Raw genomic sequence first — 11,924 nt, 5'->3', positions numbered from 1 at the left:
GCTAGGCTCAAGAGGTCTTGCCTCTGTGAGCAGTGTCTTCAGGAAAGGCTCTCCTTCTTTGAGCCCTCTGTAGGGCCTGCTTTCCTGCGGGATCCTGGCAGACACAGGCCAACCTCCTGGTCATACCAAGCATATTTCACGCGGTCCGCATTATTGCTGTTCTCATTGGTTCCTGACTCTTGACTTCTCCTTGTGAGAGCAATGAGACAGAGCAGTGGGCGGGTGCAAAGGGGTGAGCTGTGCGGGGAGGCATTGGAAGGCTTCTGGCTCACAGTGGCCTGCCAGGCAGTGGCAGGGCTGGGAGCTGGGCACTGGGTAGGGGCCGAAGGTGGGGAAAGGGGGCTGGGGAGGAATGCAGGGTACCACGGGTGTGCACCGCCCAGATTGCAGGGGCCACAATATGGCCCAGCAAGCAGCCCCTCCAGCGGACACTAGCTTCAAGGTCTGCCTGAGCAGGTGGGGATAGAAGGGCCTTAATCTCATGTGGGAACTCTAACTGGGTCTCTGTTGGATGGTGCTTTTTCCCCTCCTTTCTGAGCACAGTCCCGCACTGCCCTTCCTCATGAATATTGGTCTCTATTCAACATCTGGCGCCCAAACTCTGGCTTACTGTGTCCTCAGAACCCAATAAATTCTATTTCTATCCGGAACAGCAAAAGCTTGACATGTTGCAAGGATCTCTCAGGCTTTCTTTGCCTGAACTCCCAGAGGGCACAAGAGAATGTGAGAGCCAGTCATTTCGGATTAGGGATAGCACAGCTTTGTGCACACCCAGAGGGTTAGAAAAGAGACAAAAAAGGAATATTAGAGGAGGTAAAACCATGGAAGACGAGGGAGTACATTTTATATTTTTTCCAGAAGTATATATATCCCAAAAGTGGAAACTAGAGGGAAATACAAGTTTGAAGACTTAGAAGTGTCTGTGTGCCTGATGGTAAGAATTTGCTCCGGAGCAGCGTGCATTCTATAGGGTTAGGTGACAGGAAAAAAATCTTTTTATTCCACAGCCTGCACTTTTCCTGCAGCCTTTGTCCCCTTCCCATCATCTGACCGACTCAGACATGGGAGGAGGTGGTGAAACCATTAGTTGGTGGTGGTTTCACTGGTTGGTGAAACCAGTGGGGGTGAAAACTTCATGCCCAACCTCATGCTCCTCTCATTCCCTCTTATATCCTTTCCTGGTTGCTTCCCCTTTAGGATCCCAAGTGGGTGGCTTGACTCCGGTTTAATTCCATCCTGTGCCACCCTGTTACTACCTCTGCGGTGACAGGAGGCACTCCTTAAGCAAAATATCCCGAGTGGGTGGATGGATGCTGAGAAGAGGTGTTGGATCCCTGGCCAGAGGTATAAACAAGGTAGAGTGAGGGTTACAGCTAAGGATAGTTCTCAGACTGAGGGAATTCCTAATTGCAGACATACCTGACTAAGGTTCACACCTGACTAAGGTTCATTTATGACATCAGACTTGCACAAGCTGGATTGCCGACAAAGGGTCTCAGCCCAAAGTGTCTCCCCATCTGTAACAGCCTGCTAGTCCTGCCCATACACAAATAAATTAGCATGGAGAATTCTATATCCATCCTTGGGACCTGTCTATAAGCTTTAGTTTAGCACATGGTTCGGGGTTGGTTCAGGGTCCCTTGTTATAAACCCCGAAGGGATTTAGATCTTATGGCTCATAACTGGCACTGAAGACTGCATTTCTTCCAGGTGTCCTCTCTGATCCCTTTCCATAGTGAGGAGGGAGATCGCACACAGAGACCAAGACTGGAGAATGGTGATGGTGCCCAGCCAGAGCTGGGGCACATGGGGAGAGAGTCCAGCACTAATTTCCAAGGTCAGACTTGGGAAAGAATTGGCAGGTATGAAGCCACTCAAGTCTGCCCAAGCCCATTTTCCAGCCAAAAGATCAAAAAAGGAAACATTTTCAGTTTTCAAAATTTTATTGAGATGTTGAGGAGAAACAGCCAACATATACATTCCTCATTTCGTCACGATTGGCATTTTACCCACACGATAGGCTCTTTTCTGGCTGTCATCCTCTCATTGCTGCCTGGTGCTGTATGAAGTTCACCAGGACAGAGCCCCCAGGTGGCATCACAAGTGGGAGCGGTAATTGCGATTGGCTGTAAGGGAAGGACATGTTTGTAAACAGGGACACTGGTTAGAACACCCCCATTCTCCTCTTCCTGCCCCCATAGGAATTGAACTGGAAATGAAATTCTCAGATTGGTTTTGCCACCTGCTCCCATGAGATTTTGGGCCCGGGAAAAGCTAACTCCAAGAGGGAGGGCCCCTGGGCTGAGTACCCCATGTCTGATTGCTCGCCTGCTCGCCTGCTGGTCCCTACTCACCATCATCACCCCGTTTCCTACTCTTTAGGCTGCCCTTCCGGTATTTTCTTTTGCTGCCACCTCTCTTCACTCCCTTGTGAGGAGCTCGGTTCTTGCCCCTCCTCATGCCATGGCTCTTTAATTTGCGGCTGGTCGACATTGTAATTTCTGCCAAAATGAGGGGCTTTGCAGGGCCCGGAGGCCAGGAGTCTGGGTATTTAAGGCCTTAGCCATTGTGACTGTGAAGGGGTGTGGCTTAGCAGGTGGGTGGGGCTCCACTGTGATGTCACTGGCCTTTGTTACATTTTGGTCATATATGAGAAATAAGGTGGCCCCTCTAATGCAGCTCAAGGCTACCCTCAATTTTGAGGCCCCTTTTATGCTAAATGAGAATTTCCAGACAGGTGTTATTGAGCAATTCAATTTCAGCTCTGTGCCAGGCATCTGGGGAGTATAAGATACTATTAGAATAGGTATCTCCTGCCTGTAGGAAATTTAATGGCTGTTGAGTGTGGGTACATGCATGTGTGTTCAAATCTCTCTTATGGCACTGGGAGATCACAAATGTATTTCTGTAAGGATGTAACTCTAGGAAACCCAATTCAATATGAGCAAAATATAAATATTCCTTCTCTTTCATTTAACCATGACACTATGGGGTGAGTAATTTTGTGGGACTGTCCTGTGCATCGGAGGATGTTCAGCAGTATCCCTGACCTCTACCCATAGATGCCAGTAGCTGTGACAACTAAAAATGTTTCCAAACATTGACTTGTGGGAGGGGTACAATCACCCTCTGTTGAGAACCATTGGCTTCACCATTTAAAAAATATTCAGTCATCAAATACTTATTGATCACCTAGTATATGCTATGCACTTAGGTGCTAGAAAAATGGTTATGGATAAAACCAGACATAGACCTGTTTTCATGGTGGCTTTCAGCTTCATCAGGGAAGAGAGCCATCAGAAATCGACACAAATCAGTAAATAATTACTTCCCAACAGGGTGCAGGATAATTACATTTTGACATGGTGCAGGATGAGGTTGGAGAGAGAAGCAGAGACCAGACTAGGCTCACGGGCATTGGGAAGCCATGGAAAAATGTTTACATGCATAATATGACAAGATTAGAGACTGCTGGGTGGAAGGTGGATTGATGGGGATGTAGAGTGAATAAAGGGAGACTCTAGTGCCAATAGTAGTGGTTCAGGAAAGAGAAATATTTGATAATGGATCAGGCCTGGGCCAGAAATTGTGTTGATCAGGATGTAGAGATGTGGACAGGAGATACAAACTTGGTGATAGATGGACTGGCTTTGGTTGGTGACAGCAGAAGGTGTAGAAGGTGTGGCTTTTCTGTGTAATATAGCTATCTGGATGCTGGTGCCACTCCCCAGGATAAAGGCAAGGCATGGGGACAGTGATCATCATGCATTTTGGTTTAAAACATTTCCGGTTTGAGATGACTTTGAGATTTCAAAATAGAGATATTGCATGATTGCTGGGTTCATGGGTGTGGAGCTCCAAGTGGAAGCATGAGCTGGAGATATCCACTGTCTTCAACTTCCCCAGCAAGATTCAACAGCCAACCTTTTCTTCTTCCTCCTTCATACCTTATATTCAGTCCTTCGAAAAACATTTCAGTAGAACTTGGTCATTATTTCCTCTTTCTGCCCCTCCTTCTTTCTCCCCTACCATCATCCTCATTCAAGAACCAAGCACCTTGGGCACCTGGGTGGCTCAGTTGGTTATGCAAGTGCCTTTGGCTCAGGTCATGATCCTAGAGTCCTGGATCGAGTCCCGCATCAGGCTCCCTGCTCAGCAGGGAGTCTGCTTCTCCCTCTGACCCTACCCCCTCTCATGTTATCTCTCTCAGTCTCTCTCTTAAATAAATAAATAAGATCTTAAAAAAAAATAAGAACCAAGCACCTTGCATGCATCAGGTTTTTAGCAAAAGTTGGTTGAATAGAAAAGAGAACTAGTTCAAGTTCCACTCTCGGCATTTCTGATGTCTATAGGTAAAATGACAAGTCATGTTTTGAAACCTAGATTCCTTGAAAAGCCATCATAAGTGATACTTTCCATTATCCTGTTTCCAGGTGGGTTCTGTTGGAGACCTTGATTCCCTCAAAGAGGGAGGAGCTCCAGGAAACAGGCTGCAGCCTTACCTTTTTGTATCCTGGGACTTTCCTGTACACTCCAGCCTTGTTCCTCCTACAAGCAAGTTCTGTGAAAGCAGAAGTTTAAAAATTGTGTTTGTTGCTCTATGTTCTCAAGGCCTTGAACAATCCTGCCACAGAGCAGGAGCCTAAGAAGGGCCCAAGAAGGGTTGAATAAATAAAAAGTCCTTCGATTTTTCTTACTAAATCCTCCCCATTTTGTCCCACCTGTCCAAGGAAGCCTTCCTTGACTTTTTAGATTTTCATTGTTCTTTGTAATTTTCCCATGCTCATGGTCCTTAATAGTGTTCTCAAAGTCAACCAAACCTAAGTGTGTGACACCCTGTTCCATGCCCACATTGCTGTGTAGTGTACAAGAGTCTGATCTCAAGAGGAGGCAGTGTGTCTTGGTTCTTGTCTTGACTGTGCCCTAAGTATCACTTCTCTGGACTTCAGCTCCTTTATTTTGTAAATAAACTGGTTGGGTTAGGTGATCTCTGACATTATCTGACTTTTGCGGCAGGCACCTTGTAGTTAGGGGTTGTATTTTTTATTTCTACCCCATTTTCCATGGACACTGACATAGTCCACGGTAGGTGGTCAATAAACATTCATTCATTCTCACTCCTTGGGTATAATGAGGACAGACAGTAAGACACAGAATGACTCTGGATACCACGTAGGAGCATTTCTAGACAGGGAAGGGTCAAAAAGACATTGTCTCCATCATAGGCCCTGTTGCTCCTGAGCCTGCTGACTAAAGCATTTGCAGAGGAACTGGCCTCTTTAGTTGGAAAGACATTTTCTGGATGGTCCTGGAGACTGGATAGTATTTCTCTCCCCGCTGCCCCAAGTCCAACCTATCCCCAAAGATCCACTCTGCCCATGGGAAGCTGAGGTCACAGGGAATAAGGCAGCCAGACTTGAGAACTGATGAACAAACAAAGAAGAGTCCCCTTTCGCCTGACACCCATGCTGAGAAACTCCAGCAGCAGAGAGCCCAGTGTGGGGGGAGACACTCGCATGCCAGTCAGGGCTGGGGCTGTGGGTATTTGGGTTGGCTTCTGGCTTAGGCCTCCTGGAGTGAGGACAGAGCAGGGTTGAGCAATGGGCCTTGCTGCCTGTCTGTTTCTCTTTCCATTTCTGCTCCAGTGTTGCTTGAGCCAAGGGCAATTTAGATAGAGCACAATGAGTTCACTCCTGACCTTTAGCGGACCGGAGCCAACCTTTTTTTGAGAACTGTTTGTGAATCCAGTCTGCTGACTGTCTTCTTATCTCTAATTCTGCTCTTTTTCTTTCTTCTTCTTCTTCTTTTTTGCATGATGAAACTGAGGCACAGTGGTTACATGAGCTCCTTCAAATAATCCAGCACAGGAGTAAAAGAGGTGCCCAATAAAATGATTTCCTCCATACTTTGGCTTCCCTGGTGGGTCTTAGTTTTGTTTCTCTTGATGCAAGGAAATGGATATTTTCTGATATTGCTAAGGAGACATGGAGAGAGAACTGAAGTCCTTGTCTTTTTAGAAGAGGAGCTATCAGCCCTCTCTCTCTTGGGGCTGAGTGTTATCTTGCCTGAAAACAGGTGGTTAAACAGAATAATAGTCTTTATCTCCCAGAAGGATGGCCAAAGTGGTACTCTGGGGAAGAGGCTGGAAGACAGCACCCCCAGTGGCCCCTCTCTTAGGTTAGGAAGGGGCAGGAGATTTGGGCATCACTGTTTTGGAAGTCAAATCTCTAGTGGAGTCCCATCTCAGCCTCTCCAATTCAAACTCACTCCATTAATTTTCCTAGTTAGTCCAATAGATGTCTTCCCAGGGTTGGATCTCTCCAGCAGGCCGGGAATTGGGGCTTATTAAGAAGGAAAATGCAAAAGTTGATGACAGTCCTTACACATGTCGATGACTCAGTCTGAATCCCTCTCTAAAACCTAAGTCTCTCCAAATGTTGACCTCAGCTGGGAAGTGGGGACCTTCTATCCTGTTCACATGCATGCCCTGTCTTTTTTGCTCTTGCTCTTGCTGCTGCTGCTGCTGTTGGGCAGGTGAAGGGGGCTCAGGAGCAGGCTATGGGATGAAAAAGCTGCCGAGAGAGGGGTCTCACCAGGGGCAGAGGTCTCTGAGCTCAGGACTCATCTGATGTCTCCAGTAGGGCATAAAGAGAAACCAGAGCCCAAAGCCAAGGAAGGAGGGACCTCAACTCCACTTACCTCTTTCAATCTAGTTCTGGGAAACAAGGAAGCATCTTGGTTCTGAGGATGTCTGAGTTCTGCCTGAAGATTTGTTGGGATTCTTTCCCATTTGTCCTTCAGGCTCCTTTGCCAACCTTTTTGTCTGCTTTCCCAAACTGTTTTTCCGTAAACGATTTCTGTTTTCCAGGAAGAGAGAGTTTGGGCTGCTAAAAGGCAGGAGACACATCATAAGACCAGCGGCCCTGGGAGGTTCCTCAGGAGTCACCTGGACCCCCTCCTTTTGGTGACCAAGAGGCTTGTCCAAGGGCTGCATCCTGGCAGTGCAAGAGCCATGGTTAGACCCAGAATTGCTGATTCCCATGCCAGAGACTGCCCACTGCTCCTTACTGCCTTCCCTGCTGGAGTAGATATAGCCTTCACTCTCTATCTGTTTGCCTTTTCTTTCTTACATGTGCTGCTAGGATCACAGTGAAGGAATCTAGTACTGAAGGAAGATGGAGTACTGGTCAGAGGACATAGTGAGTTCTTAGATGTAGAGTGTGAATTTGGAGGTCTTCTGCACAAATTTGAAATTCTCACTTGGAGAGAATTCAAAGTTTTGTTTTTGTTGTTATTTTTGAACTTACAAAAGTTATTTGAATACATCCATTCCATTTGTAACTACTAATGATAAGGCCACATGCTGTAATAGTACACAAAGTAAATCCAAATTTTATGCTTCAGAACCTCCAAATAAAGTTTCCACATTAACTACTCCCCTGACCCCGCTGACCATATGATGCTGTCTATACCGTAGTGAAGAAGAAGCTGTCCCTTGCTGGAATGCACTGGGGATACAGTTCCCTGAAGCCATAAGGCAAAAACAGGGCTGTGGCCTCAGAATAGAAAGGGGGTGTTATGGTATGAAAATATCACACATATTCAATCATTTGGCTTCATGTGGTCTTTAGGAACAAATGTGTTTTATCCATCTACCAACTGGAGTAAGGAACTTTGAGTTGGTAGGGTTGCTAGAGAACAGTTTCATAATAAATAGGTTTGGGGATGAAGGGTAACTTGGCCAAAGTCACAAATTATAGGCAAACTTAGATCTCAAGCCCAGATCTCCCCATCTCCAGGCAGGATTTTTGCCACTGTGCCATGAGGCACTACTGTTGAGATTTATGGCTTTTTTTTTCTTTCTTTCTGTGCTCTTTCTCTGCTTTTCCCTTCACCTTTCATTTTCTGTGACCCACATGCCAGGAGCCCTTGCCCTCTTCAAATCATCCCACCTGCCAAGCACCATCATATCACTGAGTTTGAGGGTACCTGCCCTATGAAAGGGAGAAGAGTTGTCACCAAAAGGGGCCAAGGACCAGAGTGACAGACTGTTGCCACAGCCAAGGCTCAATACCTTTATACTTGATTGTAGGGCATTGTGACGAATGTGTTGGTAGAGTACATTGGCCAGAGGAGACTCTCAGTATTTCTGGATTGTTTTTAGCATAAATGCCTATTATAACTCTACTGACCAAAGTTAGGTCAAGAGAGAACATCACAATCCAATGATATCTCTTTGGCCTGCTGTGAAGAAACTCCACTTCCTACTCTTAGTGGTGAGCAATGAGGGTGAAGGAGAGAAGAAATGTTGGAAGAACAATTTTACTTTGCCTCTTGTGTATCTTGAAAATTGGAACTGACAAAGAAAGCTTGTCTGACGGAATTGTGGCCTATTTGGTTTCTGCATTGTTCTTTTGGGCAGAATTCTCATATTTTGAAAAGTAGGTTTAGCTGTATTTATATTAAAGAAGGAGAACAAAGTAACTCTTTCACAAATCCTGGAATTCTGTGGTCCAAAACACAAAACTTTGGTGACACTTTGCCCTTCACACACCCTATGCTGGGACAGCAGGGATGACTGCCTAGTGAAATCTTCAAAATAAAGTCTTCACTTTCAATATGTCCTCCTTCTCCCCCATGCCCCCCACCAAAAGACACAGATTCTTTGAGTGTTGCAGTGATCAGATTTTATTGATCAAGAAATTCTCAATGATGGGCAGCCTTATTTTTGTTCTAGGAGGAAATGTGGAGAGTAATGCCACAGAGGTGCTCTGGAGTTTTGGTAAGGACTGTATCACCATGTGGAAATATTTGTATCCCCTATAGAGCACTGTCCTGCAATAGTACTGGGCAGTTTTTCCATGCTGTAAGGAAGCAAAGACAAAATTGAGGTTATAAAGTTCCATGGTTAGGGTAGGAGGGTCTCAGAATGTTCTTCAGGTGGGCACACAAAGTCAACTTGACATTTTCCAGATTTTTCCTTCTGGTTTTGTTACCCTTTTAGCTATGGTTTGGCCTGGCTTACTTGAAACTTCCTGTGATGCCTGTTCCTCATAAGCCATGTCTTTCTGGAACAAGTTACATTATTTGCGGGACCCAGTGAAAGGTGATTATACTGGCCTCTTGTTAAAAGATACATTCCAGATGATGATAGCAGAGCATAAACCAAGCCTCAGGTCCCCCAAGTACAGGGTTGTTTGTAAGCCTCTGAAGTTCCTTCTTACTTAAGGCACTTCTAATGGTAAACATCCAGATTGAGGCATCTCTATCTAATTCATCTTTATAGTCCAGGAGAGCTGGTCAACGTCTTATTCATAATGGGGCCTTGATGAATACTTATAAATGGCTTGCTTCTCACCGAGGCCATGCCATGTGCCCGAGAATGAATGAAGCCTCTTCAGTAATGCCTCCATCACCACCTCCTCTCTCCCCTCCTATTACATATCCTCCAACTGCTCCCTTTACTCCTCCTAAGTTCCCTCAGGTCCACACACTCAAGAACTTGCCAGTTGCTTTCCTCTTCCTCCCCCATTCTCTCCTTGGTGGTTCATTTTTCTATGCTCCTGAAGAAAATCCTCTGAGTCCTAAGGGATGGGCAACATTGCTATATCCTAGGGTAGCTGCACTCAGTCATGGTAAATGTTAGAATCCCAACATGGGTTTTCTGGTTATTTACCTGAAAATGGTTTTCTAAGCCTTGAGATGGGGCATGGGGGGAGCATCTGAAGAAAACAGGCCACTGTGGCCTTGGACTTCCCCACTCTGGTATGTCACAAAGTCTATATGAGATCAGCGACCAAACCTATAGGAGAAGGGCTGAGCAGTAGGACTTGAGATGATTTCCTTCCACATTTAGTCAGACTGATTTTCTGGATCCAAGCCTCTAGACCTACTAAACTTGGACAGATTATTTCATTTCTCTGGTATTAAAAATCTTCTTTTAGTTAAAGCCAGAAGGACAGGGATTTAATAGCAATCCTATTATTTTACTAATGAGGAAACTAAATGCCCAGTTGGAAATTACTTCCTTATAAGCTTCAGGAAATCACTCAAGGACACATAAATACTAAATAGCAGAGGAGGAATTAAATCCGCATCTACTTAATTTAGTGCTTCTGCACAGTGTCTCCTCATGTATTTGCTGCCATGGTAGATAGAGGCAGGGAGTTTAATCACCTAGAGGGTAACATATACTTAATGTTTACCAAGAAGAGAAATATGGACAAAAGACTTGAATATTAAAACCCAGAGTACACTGACCCAAGTCAGTAATGAGGTTAGAGAAGAAGGGGTGGATTATAAAACACTGGGGTGACTGAGGAGAGGAAGGGAAAGAGATATGAAGGGAAAGTTTGAATCCTAGACTTCTGTCCTGACTGAATAACCACCAGTAGATACTAGAGCAGCAGCTACATTTGGACAGAGAGTACTGGTTTTAGTTCTGCTTAGATGTCTACTGGACAGACCCAATGTCCACTACTATGTGCTGAGTGGACAAATGAGACATAGGTAACTAGTTCAGAAGAACAATGGGGCTGATGATGTAGAGCTGAGCATTGGCAAAGTAGAGTTTTGTGTAGTTGAATCTACAGTAGAAGAGATGGTCTAGGGACAAAATTATGGGATTCATCATCAATCTTTAGGCATTTCAGGGGAGGCAGCTGAGGAAGGAGACAGAGAGCAGAATAAAACTCAGGAAAGAGTGAGGTTGCAAAGTAACAGTTCAAACATGGAAGCGCCAGATGTGGGGTGCCATAGCACTCACTGGGGACCTATTGAGTGCCAGGCACTGTGCAGAGCACTGGAGGAACCTCATCTCATTTTTCAGTCCTACCTTATTTGACTCTGTAGAGCATGTGACACTTAGGTTCCTGCAGAGACAGAGTAGAGGGTGTGGTCAGGAGTGCAGTGGGTAGAGGAGAGACAGGAGGTGAGGTAGCGGGGAGTGGAGGTTGTTTTCAAGCAGAAGGTAAGCCTCTCTCTAGCAACCACCCTCTCCTTTGCTTCACAGCCAAGCTTTTCTAAAAAGGAGGCTTTATTCAACCACAATTGCTCTGACATAGAAAGTTCTTCCAGACTCACTTTACCCATGTGTCCTTCACCCCTACTTAACCTCAACCTCCTCCTTTAGAGATAGATAAGTCTGCAGTTTGAGATGGACATCCAGTCTTGACTGGTCCTTATTATTTCACCTTTGTGTCTCCCTTCAGGCACCTTACACTCTGGGAGTACAGAGCCAAGATAATCGCTTGTGCTTGGAACAGTGCCAGGAATATGGTAAGTACTCTAGAGATATTAACCTATTTATGTAATCCTTACATCAACTCTGTGAAGTTGGTACTATTATTGCTGTGTTCCAGGACCAGGGGGTTTGGGTAACTTGTCCAAGACCCTGCAGCTGATAAATGGAGGAGCTGAGTTGTTTTTGTGTAAGGAACTAGAATAATTTCTCATGTAAGACATATTTTACATTTTTAAAAAATATTGAGCACAAAGATAGGCACTCAAGAGATGGTCAGTAAATCCTTGCCAGTTGAGAGGTGGATTGCTATTATTTATCAAAGCAAAGTTCTTGAATAAAGATATCCTATTCACAAAGTGAAGATTTATTCAGGCATTTGGTGTGTGCAAGAAAGGGGGATCCATGTTGATATGCACCTAGGCTGGTGAGTTCTCAGGCATATTTTAGTCATAATTTGGGATCTCACAAACATGGCTCCATTACTTCCTTTCTGCCCATTCCTCACTCTGACCCATGCTACCATGAATTCATAGGAAAGAGCACAGAAACACACAAACCCAGAGGCAACCGCAGATCCTCAATACAAATTTGGATGAATAAATCAGTTGTTCTATCAAACCATCTGTAGGACATAATATCATTATCATTGACTCCAATACTTTTAGTTCAAAGATCTGAATTC

At 45.1% G+C, this 11,924-nt stretch overlaps 1 protein-coding gene across 1 annotated transcript; it reads right to left on the bottom strand.

The window, feature by feature from the left end:
* Nucleotides 1-1,990: 1,990 nt before the first annotated feature.
* Nucleotides 1,991-2,493, bottom strand: TNP1 (transition protein 1). Its single transcript, XM_006745110.3, has 2 exons — nt 2,355-2,493; nt 1,991-2,126 (listed from the first exon to the last, which is right to left on the bottom strand). The coding sequence occupies exons 1-2, from the start codon at nt 2,491-2,493 to the stop codon at nt 2,098-2,100; spliced, it is 168 nt and encodes a 55-aa protein (XP_006745173.1). The 3' UTR covers nt 1,991-2,097.
* Between the last annotated feature and the right edge of the window lie 9,431 nt (nt 2,494-11,924).

Source organism: Leptonychotes weddellii, chromosome 3 (assembly GCF_054177405.1).
Source record: "Leptonychotes weddellii isolate Sample4059 chromosome 3, ASM5417740v2, whole genome shotgun sequence".
NCBI classification, from domain to species: domain Eukaryota; kingdom Metazoa; phylum Chordata; class Mammalia; order Carnivora; family Phocidae; genus Leptonychotes; species Leptonychotes weddellii.
Note: the sequence above shows the minus strand (reverse complement) of the source record. Positions and strands in the feature narration are given on the sequence as shown.